We start from the raw sequence: 16,480 nt of genomic DNA on the forward strand, positions 1-16,480 counted from the left end.
AGTGACATGTCAGTGTGCCTTACCGGACACCTGTCATGTTAAGCTGGGCCAATGTCAACTCTGCCACTTCAAATCAGCTAATCTGCAGGCAAAATGTCTTCAGCAGAGATTAAACAACCTACTTCAGTGTCTGCCATGGCCTTGATTGGTAAACAGCTAAAAGTGAACTCTGTATTGACCTCCAAATCTGTGCATGTGTAACAATACTTATTTCATTGAAAGTACATACTTGACAATTTGCTGTATTCCCACTGGGACACTTTGTGATATTCTCATTGCAAACAATTTTAAGCCAGGGAGTATTCAGGAACTCCTGTAATTTTTGGAGACAACTGAAAATTAGTGGACACAACCTTTGGCTGCAAACTAAAAGGGACTTTCTAAGGGGGCTTTAAATGAAAGTGATGGTATCAGTGGACTCCGTAGGTTACTAACAATTCAAACAAAATTTATTTGAGTCCACTGATCTTAAATCTTGCCATTTTTTGACAGAGTTTGTCAACCATCTGCAGGCACAAATTAAATATTATTTTTGACTTTCTAACATACTTAGCAAGTAGAATAAATACTGTTCCTGAAATTTCACATAAATTGTATGCCAAGTGGTATATCATTGTAAATGTAGACATTTCATAAAGGTCAATACACGTACAGAAATGATAAAACATGTAGTGTTGTTCAGTATATGAAATTTTCGGACAGGAATTTACTGTTAGTTGACAGCTTCTGGAAGGGCTCATCTGAATGCAAGTGGAATATTGTGAAGTCTGAAGGAGAGCCACGCTGTGTGTGTAAATGCAGAGTTCAAGAAATCAAGCAGAAATACTGCAGCAGGAGACCCTTGTGATTTTGAATTGGTCTCTTTGTGTTTCCTCTCGGAATGACTGCCATTAAGTTGTTCAAACAGACCTCTGATAACGTCATTACAAGAAAGAAATCAAGACTTTAGCTGAAGACTGTGGAAGGTGCAGCACTTTACAAAGCTTCCGTCAACAATGCGGTTGATACAGATTCATGTGTGCACAACACTCCCTAGGCTTTGTCTCCATGAGTTTTCAAGCTCACTGATTTTGAATAACATCGATTCTTGTTGCCGTGGTCCAATTTTAGCCAGCCCACACAACACCAAGGAAAGTTAAATTGCACTGACTCGGTGGAAAAAAAAAATCAAGGTATACCAAAAGATCTGAAAAAAGTGAAAGCACCATACTGAAATTATGCACATATCTGTTATACTGTATACATGTACCTGTTTGTACTGGTATATGTACACAATACTCTTTCATTGTGATCTACCAAGTATCCTGCCAAGTTCATATTTCACCATCAGGTCAAGTTGGTTAAAACTAGCAAAGCAAAAATGTCCCATATGATGCATTGTAACAAAAGATTGAGCATTTGAAGGCCCCTGAAGACAGAGATACTGTAAACATGATTTTTACAGACTGAAGCTGCTGTGACATACCAAAGCAAGTGGGTGAAATACATATGGTTTTGGCTCAATACTGCTTTTTACTGACTTTGCCGATGGGCAAGTGATACTGTCTGGCAGGAAAAATGTTAAAAAGTTATTATTGGCAGTAAAACATTAAAACATGAAAGACATTGGTCATTGATAGGACAAACAGTTTGAAAGATCTCTTCAAAAATAAATTGTATGGTATGAGTGGAGATTTAATAGCCTGTTTATGTATACTGATAAAGCATGTATCCATAAAATAAAGTTCTTAACAGCATATTTATCATCACTGACAATGAAGTACATGTACCGGTATATTTGGAAACCAGTACAGCCATGACGAGATAATGTAAGCACTACCACACGATATAGCTAGTTTTGGAGCTACTGAAGGCAGCTATGCCACGCTCAGATGCTACAGCCTTTCTTATGCATGTACTACACATGTGTATCCTGACCTGGGTTAGCCCTGCGTACAGGTCTGTGTGTTCCCGGCGTTATACGGCCTCCACCACAGCCCTGCAACGGTCTATGGAGATGACTGGCGACAATGCGGTCCAGATCTGGACCGCAACGAAAAGACTGACTTTTTGGCCGAAATTCTGCTCTATCGGGGCAAAATCCTTTCCCTGCCTACCTTTACCTCCTAACCGACCCCAGAAAAGATGCGATTAACTTCTCCTAAACTAAACTTCTCCAAAACTGCTCGTTTTCTGAAACATAACGTACTCGACAAGTTGTTTACCCATGGAGATCGCCATTTTGAATCTCGCCAGTTATCTCTATGGACCGTTGCAGGGCTGTGGTGGAGGCCGTATCACGCCGGAACACACAGACCTGTACTCAGGGCTTGACCTGGGTATACATTTTCTGTCCCAGCATGCATACAGCATTTGCATCCGGTTTTCACAGACACATTGTACTGACTCTGAGAATACATCCCTCGGCAAACATTTGTTTTTTGTTGCCTTTGTGGCTCTGGACACCCTTGAAATAACACACTGTCCAAAGTAAAATGCACCGCACCTGAAGCTTTTGAGAACAAAATTTCAACGTTTTATAAGCGATTCCTTCATGCATAAAATAGCTTCAAATTTGCGCTTTGTGTCACAGACTCTACTGAGACCGTCTCACTTCCAAATCAGTGGCTATACAGTAGTCCATAGATGGGCATCAGTCCTTTTGAACTTATAGTACAGTGTGTATGTGTCTGTGATTCATTCTTCACCAGGTGCAAATATAATTATTATGCAAATCATACAAAAAGCTGATGGTGTAATTTACATCGGATCAGAATATTTTACGAGTTTATTTCCTAACTCAAAAAAACTACATGTAATCAGAAATTAACATGTTCATGTGTTCACAAACACTGTACAGAAATAGAATTTGAAATGTACCGGTATATCATTGTGCATGCAGTTGGTTTAGAAAGTTTTGTTCTATAGACATTTATAGAAGTTCAATACTGTATGTCATTTACACTTTTGATGTCAAGACTGTTTGTTTTTCCCGCCAGAGCAATTATAAGATAGCCACACACAAAAACATTTTAATTTGTGACTGAAAATGATTGCACCATCACTTTTATGAAAGTGACTCTGAAGTCATAATGTTTACAAGCTGGCAGTCAGATAAATTTTTGACAGAAAATAGCTATAATTTTCTCATTTTGTAATGAGGTAATTTACGTACTGTATACAACCTCACTTAAAAGTCCTGCAATCAGTTCCCTGGAGGTATTCTTATATATTTACTGAAATGTGTGGAAATGAGATCCCCTGTTTTGATTGGCGGTTAGAGGTCATGTTACCCTCTTACCTAGGATGAGTGCAGTGTTTGCTTAGCCCCTTCACAGAGAGGGAGTCGTTCTGTCCATAGAGAGGGGAAAGTCTCCATTTCCTCACATTAAATCCACTTTTAAAACTTTATAAACAAGAGTTTAAGCTTGAATGAAGTACCCGCGGTGCCATACATGCTTCATTAGCCCACGTCTAAAAGCCACACAAACAGAATTGGTTTATTTGCTCTGGGGGAAAATTTTCCATTTAATGCTCAATGCTGAAGTTATTACTAGGGAAATTTTTTGAACATTCAAGGATTTTCCTACTGGCAAATGCTAACATAGAGTACAATGCATTGCATGGGACGGTGTATTGTACGTACCCTGACTTGTCTGAAAGTTACTAAATCGCTTCATCATGCCCTGACATTTACGGTACGTCCACCAATGTTCATATCAGAGTTTAGAATTTTGGCTGGACATTATGACAGTGATAGTAACAATGTACTGATTTCTGAAAATAAAACTCTTTATTTCCAGTTTTGTACAAGCTTAATACTAGCAAAAAGGCTGGAAATTTGCTCACATTTTGAAATGCATTAGATAAAGTGATTGTGAAAAAGGTTCAACTGTGTACCAGAGGTAGTGTAGTTGATATTACCGTTATTTTAGACTTGCCCAATATTGATTTTGTTTGGACAGTTTTATGTACCAGTACATCATCATAAGTGTTTTGACAGCAAATTCTCGGTGTTCTCTGAAACAGTGTGCTTCTAACAATAAAAATGTGTTTAATTTCAGTTTGTTGGGACTTCTAGGCACATTGTGGTGATCGTAATGTACACTGCAATGTCTTGTCATAGCAAAGGTAAAAATACAATATTGATTGCCAATTGATGTAGAAGAAGCTAATTCTGCTGGTTAAGGACAGTCAAAACGTGTTGCTAGGAGACATCCCCAGAACAACTTACAAGCCAACCCAACATTACAAAGTGGTTGTGTTGGCATCTGTCGATTGAGTGTACAAAAAGCTAATTAACCCCAGACGTAGATACGATAACTGGCTGTTGAGCTGTGTGTTTGGGCACAATGTATTGGCTTGACATGGGTTAATGCCTCATGATGTTAGGGCTGAAATGCAGGTGTCGTTGCCACACACAGATACACTGACTCAATTTTATTGTCATTCACTGAAGCCCCGGTGTACCAGATGCAGCTAAACCATCATTTTAAATTTTTCTTGGCATTCTGCATTGAAAGTTGGATTTGAAGCCATTTTGCACTTGTACATGTAAACCACACTCAGATTTGACTCACATGTACTTGTACACACAGGTAAAGGTACGGCATTTTAATGACCGACGAAATGCACATTTAGGTGTATGTGACGCTGAGTTTTTGAAGTTGAAGAGAAAAAAATTGTGATCCCCGTGGTAAAATGCCTACTGTGCGTACATGTTGTGGTGTTGTCATGGATTACACTGGCTCCAGTAATCACAGAATCATAAATGGACGTTTATAGTTGGTAATGATGGGCAACTCAACCATGGTAACCATATAATTGATCGGTCTGGTGTCATCATAATGAAAAATTGCATAAGTAGAGAAACTACTTAAGGTAATACCGGTATGCACCTCAGAATGGAAAGACTTAAACTTTTCTTCAAACTTTCCTCAGGAAACTTTCAACCATTCTGTTTCAAAGTCGAGAATAAAAATCAGAGGTCATCATGCAAAGTTTGGTACCATGGAAACAAATTACTTTAAATTTACTGATATAAAATTCACAGTGGCAGCCATCACTGTTTTAACTGTAGTGTATGGAAAAATTTAAATTTTTTTAATTTTCCCAAAAAAATAAGCCTGTTGAAACATGATTTACTTCAAGAGCTTCAAAGTGGGTCCACACAAGTGGTAGACCAGAAAAGTATTGAAAGAATTAGAAGCACCGAATTTCTGTCCCCAAGGTGCATCCTTCCTAAACAGCAATTGCAATTGTCATTGCATTGATTTGGTTGTACACGCAGAGCTTTGTTACATATTCATGGAAGTATACAATTTTGTCACATGCATATATCTCAGCTGAATATCTCTCATAGTCCTACGTTGGACGCTCTATACCCATCCAGCATTATCAGGTTTCAACATACAAGTGCCCACGTCCCTTGCTCACATATGTAGAAACGCAAGCATTTTAATCTCTCTTAATTGACGGAGACTGGATCAAAGTCATCAGTATGAAATCGGAATTAGGGACAAACATGCCGATGTAGTGGCGAAAATAATCAAAACATCGGATAAATTACTGTTTTCTGCAATGCAGTGATTGCATCAACTTGGTCAGTGTAAACTATGCTGTTGAGAAAATTGCGTTCTTATCAAGGAAGGTTGTCTGGTGTCGGAGACAAGAGGGTCATTTCCTGGACCTTCTCCCAAAAGAGATTTTCATGAAAAATAGTGACATTATGCTACAGTGATGTTTCTCTGTTATCCCTTTTCCTGCCAAGTCGGTTGAAAATCCGCTTGAAATTCGGTGTAGCTAGAAGCTGAGCAGCCACGGCCGTTATTCTCCTAAGGCGGTGGAAATCGGGCTACTTTTTGGTACCCCCTTTCCTGCCTAGTCGACGGAACTACGTGTAGCAAACCCTTGCTCACGCTAGGGGTCGTTCGAGGACAGGTTTTGGGCGAGGAACGGCGTTTGCTCTGGAAATGGGTTCACAGGGAGTCAGAGGCAGGGAAAGGTGCAGAAGCTACCCAGCCAGTCCCCACCCCGTTGGGGGACTGGTTTTTTTGGGGGGGACGAGTAGCGTACTTGGCAGGTTAGCACGGTGACGTATCCTAGCGGAGTTTGGTCTAACTTGGCTCTGAGCCACTACATAGATTGCGGCCGAAATTGACCGTCTCGGCAATGCTAATCTATAAGGCAACCGCCTAAGACCGCCTCAGCTGGCGGTGCAATTTTGCCAATGGTGCGAGACGAAAATCACGGACTTAGTCCTGATTGACGGGAAGTGCCGACGGATTTGACGACTCGGCTTGATTAGTCCCTGACATGGAACTGATCCGAACGGACTTGAGCGACATTTGTGAAGGGTAACCACCGCTTTTAACCGACTTGTTACCTTCTCGAAAAGACTACCCAGTCAGATGTCGGACGTTGTCGGCTACACTTGGCTCTAGACGTTCAAGCGTGCAACGAAACACACCGCCTCAGCCTTGCCATTCACGAACATGGCCTCGAAATTCGATCCCATTGTTCACTGACTTGGCGGCTGCGGTTAGGTGCGTGAACCGTTGTTCACCGACTTGTTACGCCTATGTTGTCCCTGTGAAGTTCGGCTAACGGCCGAGTCTAACGGGAGTTGGCAGACCTGTGTTTGGTTTATACCGTGGTATAACCGACTCAGGTAGAGGTACCTGTCGGTATATTCCGAGTTTTACGCACTCGGGCGTCAATGACGGGTCGTCATCACCGCTGATGACGTAGACGTGCTGGCCATGTTATTTGAAGGAGCCATGATTGCCCAACGGATGAGGCTGAGACAGCTGTTGACAATTTTGGTATCCTTCATCTTTGACCGCCTTAGTTGGGTAAGCCGCTCGGAAGGCAACGGTTATGACCTAAACAAGCCGCTGAAGCACTGTTCGTTGCCGTACAAGAACGAGACGGCAGTCCATTACTGCTTAATGGGCGATCAGTCGGGTTGGCTTGTCACCGACTTGGATGACAATACGCCTTGCTCGGGCGTACTTAGAAGGGACATGAGGTTAAAGATACGGGTTTCCCACCCGTACTGAGCATGGGCTTGGGCCAACGTCCTTGGGTGGCAGGTGCGCATGCCACGTACCCAGCTGGACGGAATGTCAAGTTGAGATGCTAATGACATTGACTATGGTATGCTAAGTGCTCGAGGGATTTGCATTGCAAACGAGTATTATTAGCATATCAAATGGTACGGACAGGCAATTTACATGACGGGTAGGAATGTCAGCACCGGTTGGTGGCCTGATTGCCGTAGGTTCATTATAATAACAGGTGGCTGCATATATTAACACCCCTGCGTCCAATCATGTCCAGGGCTTTGTTTCCCTGTGGCTTTAAAAGGGTGGGACCTGCTAGTCTGTCGACACTGTTCCAGACATGAGCTTGACGGACCGCAAAAGTTTTCTGAAGGCGAGCAGACGACTGAAGCTCAAAGATGCAGAGTCTCCGGGCGTAGTGGTAGCGATCGTTGTGATGTCCCTAGTAAAGTTCGAAGAAGTCGGGCAAGAAACGCGCCGTAAGGCGAAGCTATCTCCGGCTGGAAAGCCCAGTGGTAAGCGTAAACGTAAGACTGATCGTTCTACCGATGATGATGGTGGGTCACCGGTTGCCAGTGGTTCTCACCCGGCTGCTCCGGGAGAGACTACTTCACCTGCAGAGACATCTGCTGCTCTTGTGGGAGATACTTCACCTGCACAGACTACGTCTGCTGCTGCTAGTGAGACAGTTAGTAACGAGACGGCTGATGCCATTGGTTCTTCCCCGGCTGCTCCGGGAGAGACACCACCTGTTGAGTGCACCATGAGCCCTCATCCTGCGTCAGGAGAGGTTCCTGTGCCCAGTGCGAAAGAGCTTGAGTCCTCGTCATCAGCAGAGGCTGCCCAGCCCGCTCCTGCCATAGTTTCGTGTGCTGCGATGTCCCCGCCGAAAAAGATAGTGCGGAGGGTTCGTTATCAGGATAGCCCACCTGATTTTGAGCCAGATATGATCCTTGATGCCGCTACGGGCGAGTTCAGGCCCAGACGCCCAGACGATGGTGATATCACCGCTGAGTCCGACTCGGAGGTTGACGAGGATGCGGCAGAGGACGATGACTTTTATGACAGGCAGTATGTAGGTGAGGCAAGCTCTGACGACGATGATGACGTTGCTGCTGTGTTGGCGGAGGATGACACCCCTCCTGTCTGGCGTATGTCGGAAACTACCGATGCTAATATATTTGAGGAGATCGATTTTGACCATGAGAGAGGACCGACTTTCACCTTGCCCAGCCACTCCGTGAGATCGATTACTTTTTTAAGTTTATTCCAGCTACACTGATCAGATTGGCAAAGGACGAGACTAATAAATACGCCAAGTTCCACCAGCGATATATCGCTAAAAAGATCGATAAATACTGGCGTAACGCTGACTACCGAGAGGTGCAGGCGTTCATTGGCGTCTTAGTCTGTATGGGTATCGACCGTAAATCATCAGTGGAGGATTATTGGTCTAGCGATCCATTTCTGAGAAACCAGGGTATTTCTACTGTGATTACCCGCAGTCGCTTTCAGCAGCTTATGCGATATTTTCATCTGGCAGACCCAGAGAACGATCCACGTCGTGATCCTGATGAGGCACGCCGCCGACGTCGGTGTCAGGAGGATCCCTTTATAAAATCAATCCATGGATGGAGCCCTAGTTGACAGGTGCGTAAATAATTATAAGATGGGTAGAGAGATCTCCATCGACGAGGGCATGGTGCGATTCAAGGGCCGTTCTAAATTTAAGCAGAGATTACCGCATAAGCCTGATCGAGACGGTTTTAAGATATGGCAGCTATGCGACTCCACCACTGCATACATCGCCAACTTTGCACCGTACCTAGGTGTGAAATTTCGGGATCGGACTGATGGGAGACGGCAGGAGCGAGGTGTGGTGAAAAGAATTACGATGGAGCTGGTCCAGCCATTTTGTGGATATAATCACAGCCTATTTTGTGATAGCCTGTTTAGCACGGTCGTTACTGCTAGAGAGCTGATGGAGACCGGGATCTACATGGTCGGGAGTTTTAACCGCCGTAATCGTCGCACCATGCCCCCTCAATTAATTCCGCCGGGTAAGAGGAAGCGCCTTCCTCTGTCTGTTGGGGATATGAAAGCCACGACCAGAACGGACTCTCGTCTTAACATCACTGCTTATCAGGATAGTAACGCTCAGGTGCTGATCTTGAATACGGTCTATCCACCCTTGGAGTGCGTGCCAGTGGGGGAGGGAGACGAGCAGCGACAAGTGCCTCTGTCGCTGTATAATTATCGCCGGTACATGGGAGGTGTCGACCGAGCCAACCAGAAGCGCAAGTACTTTCACACTGGGCGCAAGAATCACAGATGGTGGACATATCTGGCATGTTACCTGATTGATGTTGCCTGGTAAATGCATACCGTATATATGCTTCAAGCATGTACACCCTGATAGTAAGCTGACCCATAAGATGTTTCATCTGCGTGTCGGGAAACAACTCATTGGCGGTTATTGTGGGCGATCGCAGCCCAGTGTGAGAGAGGTCGAGGCCACCGTTCTCTTTCCTCGTACATAAATCCACAAAATCAGCCGATGCACGTTGTCAGCCGTTTGGAGGGGCGGCAGAAATGCTGTAAAGTATGCAGCAGAGAGGGTAAGACCACTGCGAGCGGACGACTGTCTGAGACGTCCAAAGGATGTAGTCTGTGCGGGGTTCATCTTCACGAGGGCGAGTGTTTTGCGGCTTTTCATCATCGCATGATGCTACGAGGTAAGAGGAGCGTTGGCGTGCAGACCTCTACTCACACAGCCCCGACGACACCCATCAGCAAGAGAACCCGACGTAAATAACGGACAGGGGATAGCTTCGCCTTACAGTGGCTTGACTGACTATTCTTAACACGGACCATGATCACATTTTGAGCACGGTTGTGCCGTTTGTTTGTGCTTTACGATCCCGCTGATTGTAAATTGAAACACGGATTATTTTGTACAATCCCCCCGATTGTAATCTTTGTAACACGGACCATGCACTCAGACGTCGAGACAGACTCTGAGATTTATTATTCGGCATAATGTAAATTATTCCCGAATAAAATTATATCTATGGATCGCATATTTTCGTTTGTTTGTTTTGTTTAGACGGATTATTTGTACAATTCCCCCGATTATAATTTTTGAAACACGGATCTGCCACCCCCCTTTTTAATTTTTGAAACACGGACCATGCACTCGGACGTCGAGACAGACTCCGAGATTTATTGTTCGGCATAATGTAAATATTCCCGAATAAAATACTATCTATGATCGCATATTTTCGTTTGTTTTGTTTTTACCCCCACTTTCGTTTTTGGCAGATCCGTAAGGACGCTATAGTAATGGATGAACGTGCGTTGTATCACGTGGGAGGGGCACAGCCCAACGGAGGCTGTGCTCGTGCGACGTAGACGTTGTACCGACCATCTGTCGTTTGGGTTAGTGCATGGAGCAGTTGCACTGTCCAGAGCTAAGGTGGTACAAAACTGCACCTTAGTAACAACTGCAAAACTAACCTGTTAGGAAACGGTAACACTAACGAGCTAAGTGTGCACTGAACTGGCCAAACTACGTACAACGCCTTCCTTCAATGGCGGAACTATGTCGTTGACACTACGTCAAAGTGGACTGCACTGTGCGACTCTTCCAAGTCGTTCAAAGTACGTGGCCAAGTGACACAACCCAGGGGAAACAGGACAGGTTTGAGGGTGCTGCCGCACCCATAGCACTAACCCCTGGGTCTTCTACTAACCCACGAGCGAGGTGATGTTTCCCGGTGTGGCCGTGCGTGCCGGCGAACGAGCTTTACTTCCGCGAAAGTAAGCTAGAAAAGGGCATAAAAGTGCACGTCCCCCGGGGCAAACAACGCCCGTGACCTCGTCATTTTCTGGACACAACCTCATCAGCGGTTGCCCCTCTATACGGGCATGCAAAAATTTTTGAAGTCTAACACGTATATGGTCGGTAATCGTACCCCGAAAATGCGGTATTTTCCCGCCAAATGCCTGGCAGGAAAGCGTGCAGGAGAGCCTATCTTCTGTAGACACGGAAAAGGGGGCCGGTTTTGACCGACTTGGCAGGATAACGGACAGGGGCGCTCGGCAGGAAAAGGGTTATAGAGATCTTTTGTAGTCAGAAATCTAGGGTCACATATACCCCGCTATAAAGCCTAGAATTTCTGAATAGAAATTCGATCCGGGTTTTATGCCATCAAATAATTATATCATAGTAAATCCCATACAGTGGATGCATAATCCGTCATTGACACATAAGGTTTGGAAGAATGAAATTCGGCATGTCAATTTTCACGATGGATCAAAAATATTATGCAAAAGGGTGGTGGCTGTACCAGGGTTTTCTCTCGACTGCGCGATTGTGCAAATCGCGCATTTCGAGTCATTTTCTGCCCTTTAAAAGTTACTGGCGAAAATTGCACACAAAACAAAGGACGCAAATACGCCCATATGATGGTGACCCAAGCGCATATAATAGTGTAGTGACCTGTAAATTTGCTGTTGTTTTTGGCCAGAATACTAGATCGCCTGCCATTCAACTTTGGTGACCTGCATAAGGTGGAGTGTACACATCGAAAAAGAACAGCCAAGGACATAGTTGTAGTTCAGTCTCCATGGATACTAGTGCCATTTTATGTTTATGTTTTGATAGGATATGTTTTTTAATGTCATTAGTAAGGATTAAAAAATGCTGCCCCCTAAAATGTCAAGTCTGCCCCCTAATTTTGATGAATGGGGCAGAAATTGCCCCTTTCAGTGAGCAGGCAGAGAAAACACTGGCTGTACCGAATATGTATGTACTTTCAATGTCAGAATCACATTTGTACACTCTCTTCGTTTCACAGTGTCATGAACAGTTAACACAAGAAGCAGTGTACCCTCCTAGCTTCTGAATCTTTCTAGTCTATGGGAATTATTTGTGACTCCTTGTGTCAGCCATATACATGTACCATACCAATATATTTGTGATTATGCATATTTTATTCGGATCAACTTTGAGGACGCACTGGCTAGGAAATTTAAAAGTTGTGCATTGCACAGCATACATGTACTTTCAGCAAAGCTCTGAATTTTCTTGCCAATAGTTTTACCATTAAAAAGGGAAAAAAATTCTTACATAATAAATTTATGCAGCATTCGCTGTAACACTAAATAAACAAGATCACAGCCTTGATGTGTGTCTTGCAAATCTCGATGTGCTGATATGTACACAGCAAGTGTTAAATCCAACACCTCGGTTTATCTAAGAGATTATCACAGCTTTGTGTTGCTACAGGTTTATGGTATTCATATTGTGGTATCTTCACAGCTTGAAACAATAACACAGGGATTAGAGTGATTGTCCCAAAGACAACTCTGGCCCATTGTGCTGTTCAATGCATGGACAGCACACATTCCTCCATGACACTAATACCCATTGATCCAGCTTTTATCTGGTGACAAGTTGTGACAACGCCTCAATTGCCAGACAATGGCCTTGCACCTCAAGTACACCTATTTTAATCTCCCATAATTGAATTTAATCGATCCAGCGTGGATCAAAGTCATCGGTGTAGAGGTGAAATTTGTCAGCAGAGATACTCAAGTAGATGAGACAAATTGTCAAATAATCAGGCAAATGGCCAAATTTTTTGCGTTATGACGGCAGCAAAGACAACATCAAAGTTATCAATAATGTGATAATCTTCTTATCAGCAACAGATTGGGCTTTAATTAAGGCTTGCAGTGTACAGCTATGTGCTTGTAGCTGCCCCTAGAGGCAATTGATTAGTCTAGAAACGAGTCTGTTGTGCATTCTTTTGCAAAAACCAATATTGTAAAGCTGTTCACAAGCACAGCAACAGAGAATAGTATTTTTATTGCCATGGATGGAATGTACACTATATTTCGTATTTTATATGTATTCTGTTTCTTTTCCCACACAGTCAAGTAGCCATCATGTATATCCCTTTTCCTGCCAGACAGTATTAAGACTATTACTTCCCCATCAGCCAAGTCAGTAAAAAGCGGTATTGAGCCAAAACATGACGTATTTTCACACACTTGGCTTGGTATGTTACAGCATCTTTAGTCTAAAAAAATCAAGTTTACAGTATTTATGTTTTCAACAGCCTTCAAATGTACAGTATTATGTTAAAATACACCATATGGAATATGTTGCGTTTTATTAATGTTAACTATCTTGACCTTATGGTGAAATATGGACTTGGCAGGAAAAGGGATATAACTGTTGAAATTGCTAAAACCAAAATTATATTACCAGTATATTGATGGTGCAAATACAGTGATCTGATTGGTTGAGACGTGAAAAGAACTGTGGTATATTTGTGATATACCACGGCTGGCTCATCTTCAAAATTATTGTCAAAAATTGTCATATACATACATGTGACTTTTTCATATTCGCAGCTGAACTGTGACATCATTTGAAAGTAGCACAAAGAAGAGGTCATCCTATTTGTAATCACATTCTATCACTGTCACCGTTGACAATGACAGAGGTCGTCTTACATCACCATAGTATGGACTAGATACAGTACCTATGTTTGTGTTGAACACAAAAACAGTTGGTAACATGTACAGAGAGATTACATGTAGCAACATGGAGGATTACATTGTGTTGTGTCATCTGTTTTATCATCGCAGGCATTCATCTGAGGATATTCTGTGAGGCGAGGGTGCAGTGGTCAGACAACTCAAGGAAAGGGGTTTACCAAGCCTCAGAGATTTACTTTGATGAAATCATCACGCTGTGGGGCCAAAGTAAGTACAACCGTCAATGGTGAATTCTGATGGAGAAAAGTCAATAAGGCTGGAGAATACTGGACCCGCACTGGACAATGTTACAAATTAACATCATCGTATGGGGTCAAGCTTCTCTGAGTATGAGGACCTCCTAAAAGTGTCAATTTTTTCATGCACCTCGAAAGTGAAAGACTTAAACTTTTGCTCTAACTTTCCCCAAGGAATCTTTCAATCATTCTCTTTCAAAATCAAGAATAAAAATAGGGGGTCACCGTGCAAATTTTGGTGATAGAGAAACAAATTACCCAAGATTTACCGATGTTGGAAATTCAAAATGGCCGCCATCCCTGTGTTAACTCTATAGAGAAAAATAAAAAATTTTGAATTTCGAAAAACTGAGCCGGTGAAAAGTTTTCTTTCACCAAGAGCTTTAAAATGAACCCCCACATGTGGTATATCAGAAGAGAATTGTAAAAGTTTGAGAGTCCGAATGTGTGTCCCCGAGGTGCGTTCTACCTTAACAAAGGTTGGGTCCAGTATTGTTCAGGTGTAGCAAAATTTCAAACTCGAGCACCTACATGTACATGCCATTGTATTGCCTCACACTTTAACATATCTGATATGTCACAGTCAATTCGATTCAGGAATTTATTACAAATTCCTCAAGTCACCCGTGTAAAATGCGTGTAATATTTTAAAATTTTTCATTAGGCAAGGAGAAAATTCTTGAGTTAATGATGCATCAAGTGGGCTAAGAGGGGACACCTGTCATGTGTGCTTGTATGTGGACATACATGCACACTCATACATGAGGATGTGCATATAATTTCTAAATATCTGAACTACTATTTAAACATAAGGCATGGGCAATAATCGAGAACCCAGTCAGCATTCTGTTTCTACAGTCTTTCAATACAACACTGTATGATTGCTGTGGTACATGCAGGGTTCTCCACAAGAGGATTTTGAGGGGTTGGCCACTCCTCTGTTTTTTGAGCAATCTATTCATATGCTAATGACCATACAAAAGAATATATTTTCACAACAAAAGAATATGTAAATGTTTCATTGTCATGTAAATTGACCATCCTGCTATTTTTCCAAGCAGTAGAGAACACTGCACATGTACATTGTACAATGACTTGGCTATCCCTGTATAGTGTTTACTGGCATACCACAATTACAGCAATTGACCAAAAGCAATAACATTCAATAATATTTGCATTGTTTTCATTCTGTGAAATGAGTTTACACAAAAAAGATTTCTTTTCCTCCGAAAATTACATTATAGATACAAATTACCCCTGCCAACACAACGTTGCATGGGTGCTGTGTTATTGTAGACAAATGAATTCTAGTCCAGACTGGAATTCAATTTTTATCAATAACAGTGGACATTACATGCATGCAGGCTGCACTGACAAGTTGAATATTGGGTATTTTGACAGGATTTGTGGAGTAGACAGAGATGTAGAAATTAGCCGGCTGCCCGCAAACACAACCGGCTGTCAGCTAAAATTTGCCGGCTGTGATAATTTAGTGTTAGTAACAAATCAGGACATTTTGCACAAACTTCATGTGCACATTTGTAATCGCATGTACTTTTATTTTTGCCACCTGTAACCAAAATTTTCCACATCCCTGTACAACCACATACATGTACAACCACTTGAAATATCTTTATCTACTCATTCTTAAGCATTGATGTTGTGATTTAACCCAACATCAATATGTTTCTATTGTTTCATTAAATTTTTTGCATTAAGTGTTTGAACACGATTTTTCACAAGCCCATGTGCCAGATTATGATTGATTCATACTCTGCAAACATTCAGCATTCAACATTTTATGTACATTAGAATTGGCTCTGAAACTGACGAGATGATTGATAAAATTCTACAAATTCCTTTGCTCCGTCAGGTAGAATTCTTCTGTGAAGGGAGATTATGACCATGACATTCAGAGAACTGTTAATCATTAAGTACATATACATGTATGAATGTAAAGAGTGTGTACGCTGTTGTTTGGCGTGACTGGCTGGCAGCCTGATGCAAGTTGTCAAATTCAAGTTCACTTAGCGTGTACACCTGCATAGCTGTGTGTACACTCCATGACAGACACCATGTTAAAGATGTCAAGGTCAACCTCAATAGGTGAACTCCATCAAACAAGATACAGACTCCTGAACACTTTGTATGAATATTTTACTTTTCAAACATGCATAAAAGTTATAATCCAGAAAAAAAATGTCACTCAATATCATATGGAATGTGCCATGCTTCAAATCAACATGAACGGCAAAAGATGGTACATTGAATTTTCCGATAAAAATCGGCTGGGTCAATATTTGACTGCCTTGACCCAACTTTTTGTGTTTTTGGACTGAGTTGACCAATGGCATGGACTGTAACTGCAAATAAAGTTACAGGTGATGAAAATACCTCATGTAGGAAGAGAAAGAATATAAAAGCTGAACTTGGAAAATACCCTGTGACTCCTGTGTGTGTTCAGGGGAGGGTTCTATAAGAACAAAAGGATTATGGGGATTTGTAAGCCAGTTCCAGTTTGGTATTTCCAACCCTGTTTGTTTATAGTGCACAGTTAGAATACAGATACAGCTTACAATGTACACACAGTGCTTGCTTATTCAAAGCTTGACAAAGTTGTAGAACAATTAC

The 16,480-nt window shown here is 42.3% G+C and overlaps 1 protein-coding gene across 1 annotated transcript in view; it reads left to right on the forward strand.

Annotated features, from left to right (window-relative positions):
* Window positions 1-16,480, forward strand: part of LOC139132268 (arrestin domain-containing protein 4-like) — a 50,404-nt gene that overhangs the window by 5,803 nt on the left and 28,121 nt on the right. Inside the window, exon 2 of the mRNA XM_070698660.1 lies at window positions 13,704-13,820. Coding sequence (XP_070554761.1) covers window positions 13,704-13,820 — 117 coding nt within the window. The remainder of the gene's footprint in view (window positions 1-13,703; window positions 13,821-16,480) is intronic.

Source organism: Ptychodera flava, chromosome 1 (assembly GCF_041260155.1).
Source record: "Ptychodera flava strain L36383 chromosome 1, AS_Pfla_20210202, whole genome shotgun sequence".
Classification (NCBI taxonomy): domain Eukaryota; kingdom Metazoa; phylum Hemichordata; class Enteropneusta; family Ptychoderidae; genus Ptychodera; species Ptychodera flava.